At 45.5% G+C, this 17,746-nt stretch overlaps 1 protein-coding gene across 7 annotated transcripts in view; it reads right to left on the reverse strand.

Moving 5' to 3' along the window:
• The window catches only part of ANKS1A (ankyrin repeat and sterile alpha motif domain containing 1A), a 110,672-nt gene that overhangs the window by 75,438 nt on the left and 17,488 nt on the right, over window positions 1–17,746 (reverse strand). For 4 of the 7 annotated variants that reach the window (XM_056361322.1, XM_056361316.1, XM_056361315.1 and 1 more), the window contains exons 2-4: window positions 6,980–7,060; window positions 6,053–6,209; window positions 4,072–4,134 (exon numbers count right to left, since the gene is read on the reverse strand). In XM_056361322.1, the coding sequence (XP_056217297.1) occupies window positions 4,072–4,134; window positions 6,053–6,209; window positions 6,980–7,060 (301 nt within the window). The remainder of the gene's footprint in view (window positions 1–4,071; window positions 4,135–6,052; window positions 6,210–6,979; window positions 7,061–17,746) is intronic. The other 3 variants (XM_056361323.1, XM_056361319.1, XM_056361320.1) reach the window with 2 other exon arrangements.

Genomic DNA, 17,746 nt, shown 5'->3' on the forward strand with positions numbered 1-17,746 from the left:
ATCACACTATCAATCAGCTTAAGCTGCTGGTCTCCAGGTGTTTAAAAGGTTGGGAAATCGCATTCTTCTCGTTTGACAGGGAAGGGAGCCCGGGGATCAGTGAGCCCCTAACAGCCAGACCGAGTCCCTCAGCCTGCTCCATAGCGCGAGGGAGGCTCACTGCCAATTTTTGCAGGAGTAGGTAACTCCAGCCCCGCCAGAGCCGCAGGTATCTGCTGAAGAGCCATGGGGGACAGCACTGCTCATGCCACACTAGCCCTGGCTACGGGGAATTTCCACTGCTAGGACTGTGTCCCCTCTCATCCCTCCCTGGCACAGAGACCATATCCGTCAAGGGTGCTTTAAAGCATCAGAGACTCCAAACACCTGCCTGATGGCTCAGAAACGGGACTGCAACATCTTTTAACAACATAACTGTTGCAGATTTCCCCCATCTTCGTTGCAATTTAACGTAATTTTCCTTAAGCAGGTCAGGGCTCTGATGCTTAGGGTGAAATCCCCATTCTTCCTGCAACAGAGATCACCAGGTGGTAAACTCCCCTGAATGAATCGTTACAGAAAGTCTTTCCCCATCACAGACTGCAGGCTGGAAACTCCCACTTTTGCATAAGTCTTTATTACCTGCATTTTGGGTGAGTTTTGAGCAGCCAAGAATACTAAATCCGTCCCAGGCAAGGCAGTTTGCCTCCCTTCCCCGCATCGCCTCTCCAAGCACAAACCAGAGTGGAGCCTGAACGATGAGCATGAGCCCTCAGACATACGTATTTATCAGAAATGGAAAAAGAAAATTCCTTTCCAGCAGCCAGAAGGCGTATGGGTTCAAATTTCAGAACTTCTTAGAAAAGTAGAGCACTCCACAGCGCCCAGGGGCTGCATTCCGGCAGGAACCCTAGCATCCCCCTGGTTCACAGTTGGGAATGAGAAGCTGGGCTCGTGGGATGCCTGCCTACAAGCCTGCAGAACAGGAACCTAAGCAGAACTGCCTCTGCTTTCATATGGGCTCCATCAAATTTTTTCAAGCCCTGGTAACTAGATACCACATACCACAGCCCTTACGCTCCTCATCAGATGCTACAACGAAGACTCTACAGCCCTTAAAGGACGTCTGTCTGCACCCCTGTTCCTAACACACCATAAGAGGGATTCAATTGAAGACAGGGAGTCTTAGTTTAAATAAGGGCAAGTTTTCTAACTTTCTAACCTGCAAAGATTTGAATGCTCGAATAAATTGCCAAGAGAGACTACAGAGCTCTCCCTCCCCGAGGTTTGTGAGAAACTGCTAGCCAAACACCGGCCAGGGATGGTTTAGGTGGACCTGATCCTGCTCAGGGCTGGGGAAAAGAGGCTACATGACCCTTGGATCCCATCCAACCTATTTCTAGGATACCTTTGTGCGATTTTTGTCAGTGTATGCACGTCTAACCGAGACTTGCCCTAGTAAAAACCTGCTATTTTGCTGCTCCAGTGACACATTTGATACTAAAGCACAGAACAGGGATGTCCTGCTGGCACGCACTCCACGAAATTGCAGTTAAAGCTAGGGCAAAATAAAAGAGGAAAAAAAGAATTAAGCAAAGTCCAGACTTCACCAGGAGGTGACACCCAAGGCACATCACAACCTCGGGCAGAAAGCAGGCCAGAAGAGCTGGCTGGAGCTGGTGGTAATTGTACCACCTCCTTCCCTCCTTTTGCAGCACAGGATTCCCATCGGTAACCCACACGGCACCGCCAGGAGCAAAGGATGAACAAGCCCCCTTCCTTCCTTCCTACAGGTGCCCAACAATGCCAAACATGTTGCAAAAAAAAATAAAGTGATCCCCATATGTCTGACAAGCTTTCGGGAGCTCTGCGGGTGGGTTTGCTGCCCAGCTTCATTTGCAGACTCCAGATGGTAGGCTTCTACTTTTCTCAGCAGCCCATTTAGATTTATAGCACTTTAAACCCAATCTGCATGATTCATTTGCTTCCAATTAAAAAAGACAAAGGTAGTTTGCGCAGTGCATAAACCTGAGCTATGTGACAGCTTTTTCTTGCCTTGGCTCTGCTCAACTGGTTGGTTCCTTCGTGTAAATTAAACAACCAAATTGGAGATAGCAGGAGTTACTGAAGCAGAGTTGCTGTTCCGTCTCTTAAGTTTGCTTCTATCGTTTATTTTTCAGGAGTCCTTCGGGCCTGTAACAAACATATTGCAGGGACCTCCTATGTTGAAAGGGAAAGGGCATAAAAAGCAGCTGTTAACTATTTCTTTAAGTTTTAGGAAAGTACGAAGCTTCTGGCTTTCTTATCTCTTCCTCAACAGGATATTAAATTGCAGTCCAGCCATATCCAAGTGCTTTCCCCCTCTTCTAAATAGCCCAAAATGTAACATCTCACTTCCACTGCTTCTGTACGACACCCCATGCTGCCTGGGAGCTGAGAAGCTGGAAGCACCAACTAAGCAAAAACTCTTACACTTTTTGCACCTGGACTTTTTGTGGTTCTCCCACCTGCAGCCAGGCTACTGAGAAAACATCGAGGGTTGCATGGCGGGTATGATTCCACAGGCTCTTCATCGAACCTGTTCAGAAACTGGTGGAAAGCTGGTCAGAATTTGTGATGAACCTAGCAGACTGTGTGTAAGTTGTATCTCTCTCCTTCAAATCAAAGATTTCAAAAACACTAGCCTTGTTCTTGAAAGCACTACAGCCATCTGGAAAACTGAACTGAGAGTTTAAAATAACACACTCATCAAAAATATAAAATCTAAATTAGAATACTTCATAAACAAAAAAACCCTCAAGAAAGTGAGCTCACTGCACATTTCATCTTTATATTCCTCCTTCATCCAACATTTTAATGCTGGAGGGTGTAAGATTTTACTCTGTTATTGACAATGTTTTAGAAAGCTCCTTTCAGGCAACCGAACTGCTCGACTCTGATGTTCCCACAAAAGACATTTGTTGTTGTAAAATTCCCATCTGGATTTTTGTAAAAATCACCAATACAGATGAGCTTCATGTAAATGTATTTGTGCTTAAAGAGGTATGCACTAGAGTATTTCCTGAAATAGAAGTCTGCAAAAACAAACATAATTCCCAGTGGTTCGCAAGCTCAGGAACTTTGTGTGGTTTTAAGGTACTGCAGATTAAGCAGAGTGAAAGTTTTAAGTAAACTTTGAGAGACAAAAATCTGCCATGGATGGCTGGATCCAAAATAATTGGCTGGAAGCAACTGTGGCGCGGTGGCTTACAGCAGAAGTATCTCATGATAAATCATCAGACTATTATGCCATCACCAGCCTGCAGCTTCGCTATAAATAAAAATGAAAAATGGTCACCACCAGGAGCTTTCTTATCTGCTTCCTCAGTTGCTAGCCTCAGTGCATTGGAAGTGCCGATGTCATGCCTTTTTGTAGCTCAAGAACAGCTAAAAGCAAGAGGAGCAAAATAAGCAAGAAAACAGGAACAGAAGACCAGGGCTGAAGGGTCAGACGACACAACAGACTTGACATCAAAAAAAGAGACTGATGCAATAAGCAGGACATGAAGGACTTGGAAAGGGAGGCATGAACGTTACTGCCTTCCCTTCTCCCCACCACCACAAGAATTAACTGTCCATTCAAACGACAAATACAGCATTACACATTTTGTTGGAGAAAAGGCAAGAAAATTCACTCCAAACAGCCCACAGAGAAAACGCATCCATGTTTAAGCAGGAAAAAAAAAATTTCTTCTCTTTGCATTTATCAGCAACATTAGCACATGAAACAAAACCTGAAACATTTTAATTGAAATAACGTTACCTTTTGGAAGTCATCCAGCCAAATCAAGCAAACTGACCATCACCGTGAGTCCTACAAGGCTAAGCAATGAAGGAGCCCCCAGGAAAATAAGGAAAAGCTTCCCTTAAATTATGTTCCTACAACTGCTTTGAAGAAAGAAACCCACAGTAAATAAACGGTCGCATTTTACTTTTCCCCAAGCCGCTGCAAACTGAACGGGTATTACTGCAACTGGATGACATTGCACCTGGAAGCACGCGAGTGCAGCTTGGAGTAATGATGCAGTGAAATGCTGACAGCAAAGTACACACCTTGGCATTGATATATGGGTCAAAGGGGCCGTACTTTTTGAGTTCTTTGATCTCAAGAGCATTCTACAAAAAGGAAGAGGAAAAAGAAAAAAAAAATGTGATAATGAAATGGGTGAGATATAGCAACAAAGCAATGGGTGACTCCCAAGGGGTGGAAATGACAGAACACAGCATCTTGTTCCAGTCAAAGCTATTAACAGCCGAAGCCATTCCAGCTGCCGATTCCTGTAACTTGAACATTTCGTTTACAAGACTCCAAACACAAGCAGCACAGGCTATTCAGCTGACTTCTCTCATTTAAAAAGGTTCCTACTAAACAGACATTAATGAAACATTACCTGGAAGGATTACACTAAGCTTTTAATCTTTTGCAGAGGTTTCCCCTATACCTGTCCTGCTCGGGGCAGAGCAGTTTACACTCAGAGCCCTCAGTCAATTCTTATCAGATAGATTATAAACAGCTAACTACACTTCTCAAATTTATTTGAGCAGACTGAATGCCTGCAGCTGTGCCTGAAGACATTATTAACCACAGCCCCAAGCTGGAAAACTATCAAAGACATTAAAACCCACTCTCAGTTATTTCTGCTCCATTGAGGAGTGGTAGTGAACAGCATTACCACCATATTTTTCATTTCGTGATGCTTTAGAAGCAACCATTTAGCCTGGGAGCAGCCTGACGCATCAAGCTAGCCATCTTATACCGAGGAACAAAAAAAAACACTTAAGCATGGCACTCTGGTCCCCTCAAAGTATGGCTGGAAGCAGGATTAGGCCTCCTAAACCTGACTCTGAAGGGAGTTTGCTCCTCAGCTTCTGACAAAGTCTACACGGCAAGTCAAAATTAAACAGCAGAAACTCGGCTCCCCGCTGCTCATCTTGACTTTGACGGATTTTGCTAAACTTGAGCCATGAGTATCTGACCTACTCGTGTTAACTTCTGAACGAGCATACATTTTTAGCCTCGTGGTACCAAGGCAAACTTATTTTGGTTTATCCTCTCCTCCTAGATGAAAGCTGGAGTGGTTTAGTAGTTGATTCACAGGGACATTAGATATTCCTGCCTTAGGGACAGGACAACCAAGGGCTACTACAGCTTCAACCATCTGATTTGGTTATTACTGCATGTCTGCCCAAGCTCACTCAGCTCATACGTGGTTCAGTAACGCTGCTCAGCCGGCCTCACGCAGGAAACCAGTTCCCTTATCCAGAACTCTTAAACAAAATAAATATTTGGGTCTTCCAGCAGTAGTGTTTCAGAAGTTCCCCAGAATTGTAAGGCTGCTGACTTCCATGGGAAGTTACACGGGAGCCAGCCCTCCAAAGCAGACACAGAGGCTGCTGTACAGAATAGCTCGTTCACATCAATCCCTCTGCAGCCTGGACCCAAACCTATCAGCCTGGCAACGGGAAGAGATCCACCAGATGTTTTTTTCCTGCCTCCTTGAGAAAATTCTTTAAGATTAAGCTAGGGATTTATCTGGGGGCAAGCAGAGTTAAAGTTATCTTACAACTTACAAATTGGTTAACTGGAGCAAGTGCTAGAGACAAGCCAGGAGAGTAGCTAAGAGAGCGTGGCCAAGGGCTAAACAAAGCTGCTTTGATTAGTTCCCAAAGAAGGGAGCCAACGTATCCTCTGACAGAACTAGAAACCTCATCAGCTATCCAGCAACTGAAAGGAAAAACTAGGGGTTAGTTTTAGAAGCCCAGTACGAAAGCATGAGACCAATTCCTAGGTGTTGAGTGGTTCTCGTATTTATATACCTCTAAATAAACATATATATATATATATATATATACACCTTACTCGTGCAACCACTAACTGGAGGTATTGCTGTAGGCAGCACCCTTCTTATCCCATTAGCAAGCAGGACTTCGTAACCATTGCTACTAGTTTGGGAAGGGTCAGGAATCAGCTGAAGTAGTCTCTCTCCATCCGAGGGAAGCGATTCAACGATATATTAGAGAAAAATACGCAGACCTGCTCATTCACTTTAGTATGCGAAGGTCCTTGATGGATGAGGAGCTTCACTATGTCTGCATCTCCTTTCCAAGCTGCCAGGTGAAGAGGGTAACAGCCTTTACAGTCTGCTACGTTGGTTAGCGCGTCGTTCCTCAGCAGAACTTCCACAACATCCCTGCAACAGAAGGAAACTTGAGTCCGTAAGATTCAGTTCTTGTTTCACAGCTCACATTCCGCAGTAAGTATTTCACAAAAAGTTAACCTGAACAGGAGTATTTCAGAGATCCTCTTGAAATGTGATTTTAAAGCATTCCTATTAAATGCTGCCCAAGGAAAAAAAAATTTAAAATATTACAGACTGCTGAGATGAGCTCAGGAAAGATCTAGGTTACCTTCATACTAATGGAGCTGAACAGGGACTGAAGTCATCCACAAGCCACTCTGGTGAAAAGTGAATTGCACCAGCACAATGAAGATTAATAAAGATTAAGTCTATTCAGTTTCTCAGTATCTTAAGTAGCAATGAACAATACAAGATTTACCACACCGAAGACTGGAGTTACTTAAAATCGTAACATGCACAAAAGCAAATTTTAAGTGGTGCAGGCACAGAAACACATTGGACACCAGACAGACTGCAGAGGACCGTTACTGGAGAAGCCACCTTTAATATGTTTTATATCGTATCCAAATTGCTTATAAATAAAAAGGTGGTTGAAAACCTCGATGTTTTGCCAAATTTTTAGGGAGATGCGTGATCCTACCGTGCAGCAGCCAATACCTCTATAGCTTTGCTGCACTGATGTTCTTCACTTCTTGTCCTGAAGATGGTGTAGTGCTGCACCATCACCACGTTTTCAGTGGAAACAGCATCAGACCGCTGAATTAATTACACAGAAAGCACACAGTATCCCCTATGATCAAAGGCATTATAAGATGACTCACTTATGACCATTCAAAGCAGCATGGTGCAGTGGAGTGTATCCAGTACTGTCAACGCAGTTCACATTTGGCCCTCTCCAGATGCTGCAAGACAGAAAACGTACAGGGAACACTTAGGCATACACCAAACAGACAGACAGCTGGCAAGGACAACTTGCAGCAGAGTTCTCACACCAAGCTGGTTATCTGGAAGCCAACCAGTGGCTGGACAGCTGTGGTTAAAAGCAGTAATACAGAGAAGAGACGGCACAGCACTGTGTCGAGCAGAGGGGTTAGTGTCACAAAGCACACAGCCGGTACAGGGATTCACGACTCTACGCTTCATCAGACCATCCCGGTTTTAAATCCCAGCTCCCACATCTTCCTGCTGCTAGACAGCTTTCAGCCATACATGCGCTTGCCAAAAAGCATCTTCAGAGGAACACGTGTCTATTAAAAGTTAACCGCAAGAGACAGCAAACCATCAACCCACCGCTAATTCACACCCCTCCGAAGAATTCCGATGGGTCTGGGAAAGCCTCTTCCCTCCACGGCAAGAGTTACTACTACGAGTGTAAGTCAAAGACCGTGGGATACAGAGCCTGCTCTGGGTCACCAGCGCGATTCCACGCTGGCTTCTGACTGTCCAAAAATCGTTTCCATCTGCCGGCTGCTGGCAGTCGATAGGAAAGAGTAGGTGGTCTCCCAGCGCTTCTGAGAATATTGCTAACTTCCCTCCCTTTCTCAAAAGTCAAACACCAAGGATTTAAGGATTAACCCTGTAGAGGATTAATCTTCCCTCTAACCCCTGCAAGGTGTCCTATTTAAAAGAGCAGAGAAATGCACGTGTAAGGAGCTGGCACTGCTCTCGGGCTTGCTCTTCAAGGCGTTTGGTTCCTACCAACACCCCTCACCAGTGCTACCACCTTCCCCTAGAAAGGGCACGCGAACTCAAATCAATCTTAATAAAAGCCATATATATTATTATAAAAAATAAGGAAATTGAAAGACAGCCCGCTCCGTTGCAATCCATCATCGTTCCTTGTACACCAGCCTCTTTTAAACTTAATATTTTCAAGAATTATACAGGATTTATTGTAAGCCTAAGACAACCATGCTTTTGCTAACACAGTGCATTTTCCTGCATTGTTTTCTTTAACCAGGGGTAGAACTTAACAGCACTCTCTAATCCCTGATTTAATTGGTTTAAAATAAAGTCGACTGTTACTCTTTATAAAGTAGGCTTTTCCTGATCATTTCATTTCCTCCCCAGCATGTAACCGCTACGACTCATTGTACAATACAGAGGCAGCCCGAGCAGTCACTAGGTTTTCTAAAATAACAGTCATTACTACAGGGCTCCTGGCCAGAAAAAACTCCACACCACAGCGCATAAAAGCGGCAGGAAAGGCACCAAACCAACCGGCATCTCATGGAGACCCAGTGGAAATTCCGAAGTGAAGTGAGCAGCGCGCTCACCCTCAAGCACGTTCCAGAAGGGATTTGGGAGCACGCTCCGAAATGGAAAGTCTCCCCCTTCCCAGTGACTGCTGATCCAGCAGAGCGTTATAAAAGGCTTTGCAGTCCTGAGACAGGCACGAGCTCCGCGAGAGGAGAGGCAGCTAAGGGGAAACTTTATCCAAGAGGACAGGCAAGTGAGCCACAAAATCCAATTTGCAAAGGATCAGAAGGCTTATCCAGAGGCATTCCCACACACCATCCCGCACTTCAGAAGCGAACGGCAAACCAATACGGGCATGCAAAGCATTTCAAGGGCTACTAACATCATTCACAAGATGATGGCTTGAACTACATCCAGAAGGTACACGAGACACCAAAAAAACCACAGGTGGATTGCGTCCAGGAGATGCCCTACCTCATCCAGCTGCAACAGTCCTGAAGCACGGAGGGGACCTGAGCAATTCTCCGGCTCTGGTTTATTTTTGGCAGTGGGTTCGTGCACTGTGGTTGCCCAAATAATTTATTGCTGGATTTAAAGTGGCAATTAATGGTTAAAACTAGTGCCAGAAAGACTTGTGAGTAGTCTGGAGCAGTTCTAAACACCGCACCTGCGCATCGCCTCGCACGGGCTGCTAACCTGACCGAAGCCAGAGAGTTCAGTGGTTTTACATATTAAACAGAGCTGGGTTTTGATGCTGAGCTCAAAAAGCTTCAGGGTGTATATATGAAAACCCAGCAGCATTTAGCACAAACGTTTCTTTCAGCTGAAGTTAGGAAGTAAGGAAAACCAAGGTTACTGGTATAATGGGCGTAAAGCAAGGTGCTTGCTCAGAGCAACCTGCCTAGCCGGCAGCAAGCCTGGGAGCGGAGCCCAGGGTATCCGTCCCCATCGGAGCACGGTCTCCCTGTGAGAAAACACACTTCTAGAAGCTTCAGAAATCTTCTGGTTAACACTGTAAACTCCTCCTTGAGGGAGTCGGAGGAGGAAGAGTATTGGAGTCTAGGACAGAGCTGGTTCAACAGCGAGCACTGGGTATCGTGGAAACCAACTGCCGGGATTTTAAGCTACATAAAAAAAAATAAAAATAAAAATCTGCTGTGTCCTTTCTTCCCCCTTGCCCTTTTATTCCGGCAAATAAAGAAAGCTTTTATCAAAGAAAGGTCAAATTGTCCAAAAGTTCAGACCAAAAGGATCCAAGAAGAGAACTATTTATATTTAGTTCTGCGGACTGCAGTGAAGTATATCCATCCCTTCCCTTCTCCTCCTCCCCAGCTCTGCTAGGAAGGCCATACAGTTCTCCTGAGTTAACAGAAACCAAGTCTTTCATCCCGTTTTTATTTATGCAATGCACAGCATTAAAGTGACAGCCTAAGATAAGATCCTGAGCTTCTCATGTTGGATCTAAACACAGGAAAAGAACTCCACCATGGCCCGCAGAAACTCAGGAGTTAGCAAAACACGAGCATGGGAACATCACTTCTGAAAGGCGCTGCAATTCCCTCCGAGCACTATTTGCAGCGCCTGGTGCATCTGATTTGAATGACATCTCGGGCGTTATCCGTAGGAACCGTGGCAGAACTCCTGGAAGCAAAGCCCAGGCTCTAATCTAAAACATTAGGAAAACCCCTTCAGACCACTTTGGGAAGCAGGTGGGTACCGTGGGATTCCAATTAGGTCTTTTGAAGTGAGGAGTTAGTCAGGTCTTTTCAGACCAGACAGGGAAATTTCAGGAGGTTGAAGTCGATGGGACAACTCAGCAAGACGTGGACGTGTCAGGCTCATGGGTATGCAGAGCCCCGTTTGGCCAGCCCTGCTGTGGGAACTCTTTATCGGGCAAATAAATACGAAATAGCATCTAACTCCTCTCGGTTCAGCCCAGCGCGAGCCCACTTCACAGCACGGAGAACAATAAAGAGTTCTTAATATTAGTAACTTCATATGAAGTTAACAATAAACAAAATGAGAAGAATCGAGTAATCTGCTTTTATGGAGACAAAAAAAAAAAAAAAAAAATCACCGCAGGGAAATCAGGAGCCCGCAGCAGCCGGCCAGGCTCAATCCCTTTTTCAGAGGATTCAGAAGGGGGTTCCCCCCCAAGCCACTAACCCCCCCCCCCGCTGTGCCAAGGCACAGATGCTCACAGCAAGACTTGGGGTCTGCATCTCCCCCTAGAATATATTACTTCCAATGGCTTGCAAACAAGAAACGAAATGAGATGAGCGCTTTTTTTACGGCGCTGTGAGATCATGCGTTGGTTAAAAAAAAAAATCATTTCCTCTCAACAATACCTGCTCACAGACCGGTGGCCTCGATTTTACAAGGCAGAGGGGAAATAATTCAAAACAGGGTGGTATAAACGTTGCCTCGGGCAAAAATAGACAAGACAGAACAAAACACAGGGAATCCTAACGCCAGACCACTGCGATACTCTTCGAGACTTGCAAGCCAGGACAGAGATGACACCCCTGGAAGCCACGAGGGCTTTACTCCTCACTCTGCTACGTAGCCTTGGGAAACGCTACACTTCCAGACCTCAAATTTCCCCATCTGTAAAATGGAAATACGGTCCTGAGAGAAGCAGAGTACAAAGCCAAGTACTATCCCACGTACAGTGTGATTTGGGGCTGTTTCTGATTAAACAGAAAAACAGATCCCGGCACAGGAAGGAGAATGCTGTAAATACAAGCCTCCAATAAAGCTCAGAGGAGGTCTGGAGCCAATTCGATTACCACTGCTGTTTGCTTTCTTTTCTCCCCCAATCCCCCCCAAAACCCCTCCACATCAAAGAGGAGGTCTGCTTTTGTATTAGCAGTCTCCGTTATGAAAGCGAACATCTCAACTGATTACCTAGATTTCACCTCCCTTTTGCTGCACCAGGGTAGTATTCTAACGACGTTACTGATGTATCTGCTTAAGGCAATTAAGAGTGAACATTAAGGCCTAAGAAAAGCTCTGAAAATTGCAAAATCTGCTCTGTTTAATCCTTGTGCTCAGATTTCTCTTGCTCCATGATTCAGCAAGTGCTGTAGCCTTTTAAATCAAGCTTCCTGTTGTAAAAATTGCTGAATAAAGCACATTGCTTTAGGTCACGATAAAACCCAATAGTTCCTTTAAACAAGACCGTATTTGTCCTCTTGCTTTGCCATTTCTTTCCTCCTTTGCCATTTCTTTCCTCCTGACTGTAGTAACTTTACTCACAAAAGCATCAGGGGCAGCGGGCTACAGCAAAGGCCAAGCCAACTAAGAAACAACTCTGCGTTTTCAAGTCAAACGATGGGTCTTCAGAGCAGATTTATAGCCTGACATGTGTAGATTACAGAAGCACCCGGAGACTTCAGGGATCGGTCTCTTACTCCTGCAGAGCAGAGGCCATTGCTACCCCTGTGTATTTATACACTCAACACTAAACCCAAAAGGCACGATACTAGTGCTGTCGCTGCTTTAGCTGCTAGAAACCAGGGTACACGAGCGGCTTGGGTCAAATTTGATCAAGGGAAGTGCAAAGCAGCTGAGAACTGGTCCCAGATGTTTACAGACTTCGTTCAATGCCTTGGAGACAGTGTCAGGAGGGCAGTTAAGGCTGGAGGTAGATGAACTCCTAGTCCATTGCCCAGAGGACATCACAAGCAAGTCAATACACACATCTCCGCTATTAATATCTAGACAACTGCCAGATTCTTGCAACACGACCACGACCCTCTTTTGGTATTTCCTGCTTATAGACTGGTAACACAAACAGCTCAAATGCTTTGTGCAAGACTCGAGTTCTAGAAAGCACGTTTAATTTTTCCTGAAGAATCAAAAAGGCAGCGCTACGCCCGTCTCGTCGATGGGAAGGGGTACGGTGCAGTGGGGGGCTCACCACGGAGCTGTGACCCCTTTCCTTGCGTGCCTCACCCACTAGATAATGCAACAGCCCTTCCAAAAATAAACTGCTGATGGAAGGCTGGAGATTAAAGCAGAGTATTCCTGGGGCAGGGGGGAACATGGCTAGATCCCAAGCAATACTTTTCTCAGCCCCTCTTGGCAGGCTTCAGGAAAGACCGTGGAGAGCAACCCAGTTAGATTCCAGCTATCGGAGAGGCTGCAAAATCACCGCTTTGGCTTCTACACTCCTCAACTTCTTCGTCCAGATTTTTCTTTGCTATATATATAAAAAAAAAAACACACAACAACCACCAGTCCGTTGGGATGATCGCTCCCACCCAAAACTCCTTGGCTGCTTTATTCTTATATTCCTGCCCACACTATCATCCTCTTACGCCTTTTCACATCCCCCTTTTCCTTCTGTCAGCAGATTAATTCCAAAGTCAATGGTCCCCCACCCAAAAAACGGAGGAACATACAATCTATACATCTGCCTCATCTGTTCTGCTCAGGCTTGAAGAGGTTGTAAAGCACCGAGCTCAACAGGAGCTCAGTTTGCACTGCCGCTTCCAGCTTATCGTAGAACACCTGACCAAAAAAAAAAAAAAAAAAGTACTTTCTGTCTTGGTTAATATTTTCCACTAACTGCAGCAGTTAGCTCTAAAAGCACAATATTTAAGAGTCTGGCATTGTCATTTTACATCTGTAGCATCAGTTACAAAAAAAATTCAGACATACTATAGAAAATGTGGGTGGCCGTTTAATATATAGGATAATTACATAATGCTTTGCAGAGAATCCAGACATTTTAAACACATGCAGAAGTATCACTTCACATTCCAGTCCTATGCAGGAAGCATTTGCTGTATATAAAACTATCCCACTAACATTACTGCCTCCATTTTTCTGTTGGAAAAAATAAAATACAGTATTTCACATTTAGCACTTCAAACATGACGTTGCCAAGCATCTTCACAACCAAATTACCTTCCACCTGATGCAGAAGAGTTCTGTTAAGGGGCTGCAAGGGGAGAGGTACGGATTGGTTTTGTTGGATTTGTTGTTTTGAGTTTGGTTGTAATAAAAAAAAGCCTACCCAACAACAATTCAGAACAGAACAAAATTTTCTTCCTGACTGACAAGGCTAAAATGCAACTTCATATGCTTAAATGAAAGGGAAGAACTTAAAATGATCTGAGCTAATGCTACACAAGCTTCTCAAGGGCCTCTAGACTGGGGAAAAACACATGCAAGAAGAACAATCAGCAAGGATGCTATCCATTGATCCCACAGCCTGCAAGACCTCAGGAGAGCTGAAGTTCTCAACCAGCTTTTCCCACCGAAAGAAGCAGGGAAGTTAGGGCACAGTGCATTCCTAAAGCTGTCAGGAGAAGCGTGGAAAAATCCTTCACACTGCAAGCAGTAAGTTACAGTGATAAATCTTGATGGCAAAATGAGTCTGAAAAGGATTACAGAGCTCGAATGATTACGGGTAAATTAAAGAGCAGATGTGGGTTTACAGGGCTGTCAGCACGCCAACCACAGACACTGTGTCCAGGCAACGCAAAAGGTGTGATGTTAACTATGTCACCTTAAACTGGCTATGATATTACTGCCCACATTTCCTCCTGCTGGGACTCAGGGGGTGCTCACTGCTGTGCTGAAATATCTCAGATTAGGGGAAACGGAAGACCACTGTCCGCATGCACAAAAATTAACACGCTAAAGAACACAGCACTGCCCAGCTGCTACAGCATCAGCAGAGATCCACACACTGCTTTTGATACCTCTCCCTTCCAGAAAGCATCTACGATATGTGAAAAATCACCGCTGAAACGCCATTAGTTCTGGGCTGCAAAGCAGAAATTTTCCTGGCAATTAACACCCAGGAGCAGGAAAGCAACACCTACAAGGAAAGAACATTGGGATCATAAACATCTGTGCAAAGCATCCAGTTTTCAAACACGAAAAGAACAAAACCGCCAGAGCAGACAAATTGATCCTACTGGGATTTGAAGGCACCATTCCAGGAAATCTGGATACTTGAGACGCGGTGCACAGGTTAAAGTTGAAGTTAAGGGGCACATGCATTAAACGCGCAGCCGCTTGGACTGCTGAGCCTGGACACAGAAGACCAGTAAGCACCATTCCTACGCCGACGAGGCATGCCAGCTCCAGGCTCCTTCCATGACAGAAGTACCAACATCCCTGCAGACAAGATGCTGTTAACACAGGGATGACTGACTTCTCGCCATCGGCGCGAGGCTGGATCTCGCAGCTCCAGCATTAATCTTGCGTCAGCCCATGCAGAGCGGGACTAAACGGTAGAGGTAACGAAGCTATTTTCAGAGATACACACGGCAGCAATCCGTGATCCTACTGTTTTCCCACCCTGTCAGGACATACCTCCTCTCCTTACAGAAACGTAGGCTTACACCAGACAGAGCTGAGTCAGGCAGTCAATCTATCAAGGAACAACAATTGTGTGTCCAATTAGAGCAAACAGGTGAAGACATGCAGTATAGACATTGCAAAGAAGAATTTGGTGCCTGCTGGAGGTGCTTTTCCCCACTCTAACTGCAGGCAGCTCTTTCCAGAAAATTCCTTTCAAGTACACGAAAAAGAATACAGTTTCCCAGTGCGTTTCCTTGCACAAATACCCAACAAATCTTGAAAACTAAACTCGGTGGAAGCCTGTTGAAAGCATTACGTTGCAGCATAAAAAGATCTCCTTGAACAGGTAGCATGCTCACCTACAAGCACCTTCCAGATTGATGGACACGTTCATAGAGGGAACTTGTTTATTTTGCAGCTGCATTTGTGTATCGAGCAACTTTTATGGGAGTAATAAGTGTTTTGTAACAGCTGTACCCACAAAACTCCCTTTAAATCTCACATCTTGGCCTGTCTGCGTACAACAAACAGCTTCTACGCGGCAGGGTACGCTGTCATCTCCATCTAGGAGCTGCAGTACCAACACGCACGCTTCCCAGTGGGCTTTGTTTCAACAGATTTTAGATGCAGTTTACAACAGAATCTAAGTGGAGAAATACTCACCCAGTTTCAGCAAATCTTAACTACACATCTGCAACTTTTAATGGAAACCACCACCGGAACTTTCCTGGCAGTTTTGAAGAGGGACAGTTAAGTGAGAGTACGAGACTAAAATTTCATCATCACTTCAAATGTGAAAATTCACCGATATTTACATAAACCAAAGAGAGCAGGAGAGCACATCTCCCTTCTCAGCTAGTTCTCCGGTAGGAAAGAGAGCAAGGCTGGAAGGAGAAACCACAGCACAGCTCCGTAATGTTACAATAACAAAGCAAATTTGGGGGTGAGCTTTTACTGCCGTGACTTTTTGATCTCCTACATGCATCCGGATTTCTTTCCTTTCAGAATTTTGGCCAAAAGAAGTAAGTTTGGCACATGAGAAAGTCATGACTTCCTCTAGAGCGAAGCTGTCACACCGCCCAGTTTCCAACAGTGGGAAGCAGAGCTGGAGCTTCCCAAGAGAGGAGAATCCATTTGGAAAGGTGATGGTGGAAATGTGTCTCTGACAAACACAGCAGAGGAAACAAACCACCTCCAGGTGCATGTACCAAGACAACAGCATCAGGGTGATCACCGAGAGTCCTCAAAGAGCCCGAATGGATATTCGGCTCCAAACGCGTATGGCAGCACCCACCCGCACCAAGGCTGCTACAGGGTTTTGGCCACAGACTCACTCTGTTCCCTTCCCCGAGCTCTCCAGAGACGGCTTCACTCATCACACAAGCCAGAAGGCAGTTCTGCTGCTGTTTAATTGGTATCTGCACCTCCCCCAAACCACTACACACATCCTACGCATCAACTCGCTAATGACATCCAACCACTTGGAGGAGAGGGTTAAAAGCATTTTGTCTGAAATCCTCCTGGGCTTTTTTTCCACTCCAAGTAAAACAAGTGACTCCAGCAAACAAGCGGCTCTTCAGTGCCCAGCACCACACTGAAATCCTGGGTATTTCCAGCCCCAGGTCATATCTCAGCCACTGCAAAAAAATCCAAAGACACTCTTTTCAACGCACCAGAAGGACAAAGGCACATGAAAACAGGTGAAAACCTGTGGGAATTACAGGACTACCAATTCGCAGGCGCGGCCAAGGTTACATTTAAGGCTCACATTCCCTGCAGTAGAGTACTTTCCATATTACTAAGCATGCTAAACTGTGAGATCAAATATACAGGACGGACAGATTAAAAGACTTAATCCTATTGCACTAAATGAAACATGCGTGGAAGGGATGTGTTGATACCTGCATGCAAGGCAGAGCCGAAGGTAAGCACAACTGAAAAAGCAGCTACTGGGGGACATCGAGGCCACGCAAAGTCTGAGCAGCAAGACAAACCTGTGGCCATTTCCCATCCCAGTACAGCTTCCCTTTCCTCTACAGCACCAGGACCAGAAAGAGAAGCTTCAGGTCATTCTCTCTTGAAAGCCTCAGGGCTTCTTCCTTGGCACTTACCAATGACTTGGCAATGGCAGCTTCGTGTGTGCACAGCACAGAATTTGAAGCTAAACATTACAAGGACGAAGCCCAACCACTTCCCTATATCCCATCAGATAAATTAGAGCCAAACACAGTTTAACAGGGTACATTTTCCTTCAAGTCATAGGATCACAAGCTCAAGGACATGATGTCAGAATGGATGGGGAAAAGCAGGGACCTTAATTAGGGCAGGACACGTGAAAATGGCCCAGCTGACATTGCACAACACCATAAGCCAGCCTGAGAGCTGCTGGAGCTCAGGCTCCATAGGCGCCTGCTCTCATGGTACCCAGCAGCAAAGGCAGAGCTACTGACAGGGGGTTCAGGTGAAAACACTCCAGCTCAGTCCCTCTTTCTGGCTGACATGGTGGCAGTCGGAGACTGTGCCTGGCCTTTTGCATAGTGCCAGACCCGTAGCTCCCACCCCTCAAATGCTTTCACTTCGCCAGCTCATTTTCTGTGTGAAGCAACAGCGAGGAACAAAGGCTGCTAACGGCTCCAGCCCCATTGCCCAACACCCACCGGCAGTTCAGCCAGCACAAGGTTACCAGCGTGCTGTGAAAAAGCCAGCATTTCAACCGGTGGAGCAATACCGGGCAGCAATTGATCCTCTTATGGCCAAATTGTTCCTTCTTTCTGTGAACAGAACTGAACCGCTCGCTCCTCTGATGTGGCGAAGAGCAGGCAGCAGGAAATCTGCACGAGTTTTCAACACGCCAGCAGCCCTGTGAAGGATCAGTTCAGGAACTGTAAGAGGCAAAAGGTAAGCTCATCTATTTCTCTCAAAACCAGCCTACCAACTCCCACTCCTTATTTCCAGGAGGAGGTTCTTTTGGGCAAGCACGACAACTACGATAACCACACGTTTAACCTCTGGGCTTGCAGGCTCACGCTACAAAGGAACAAGATAGGGTTGGCATCGCTAATAGAAAA

This window comes from Falco biarmicus, chromosome 16 (genome assembly GCF_023638135.1).
Source record: "Falco biarmicus isolate bFalBia1 chromosome 16, bFalBia1.pri, whole genome shotgun sequence".
NCBI classification, from domain to species: Eukaryota; Metazoa; Chordata; class Aves; order Falconiformes; family Falconidae; genus Falco; species Falco biarmicus.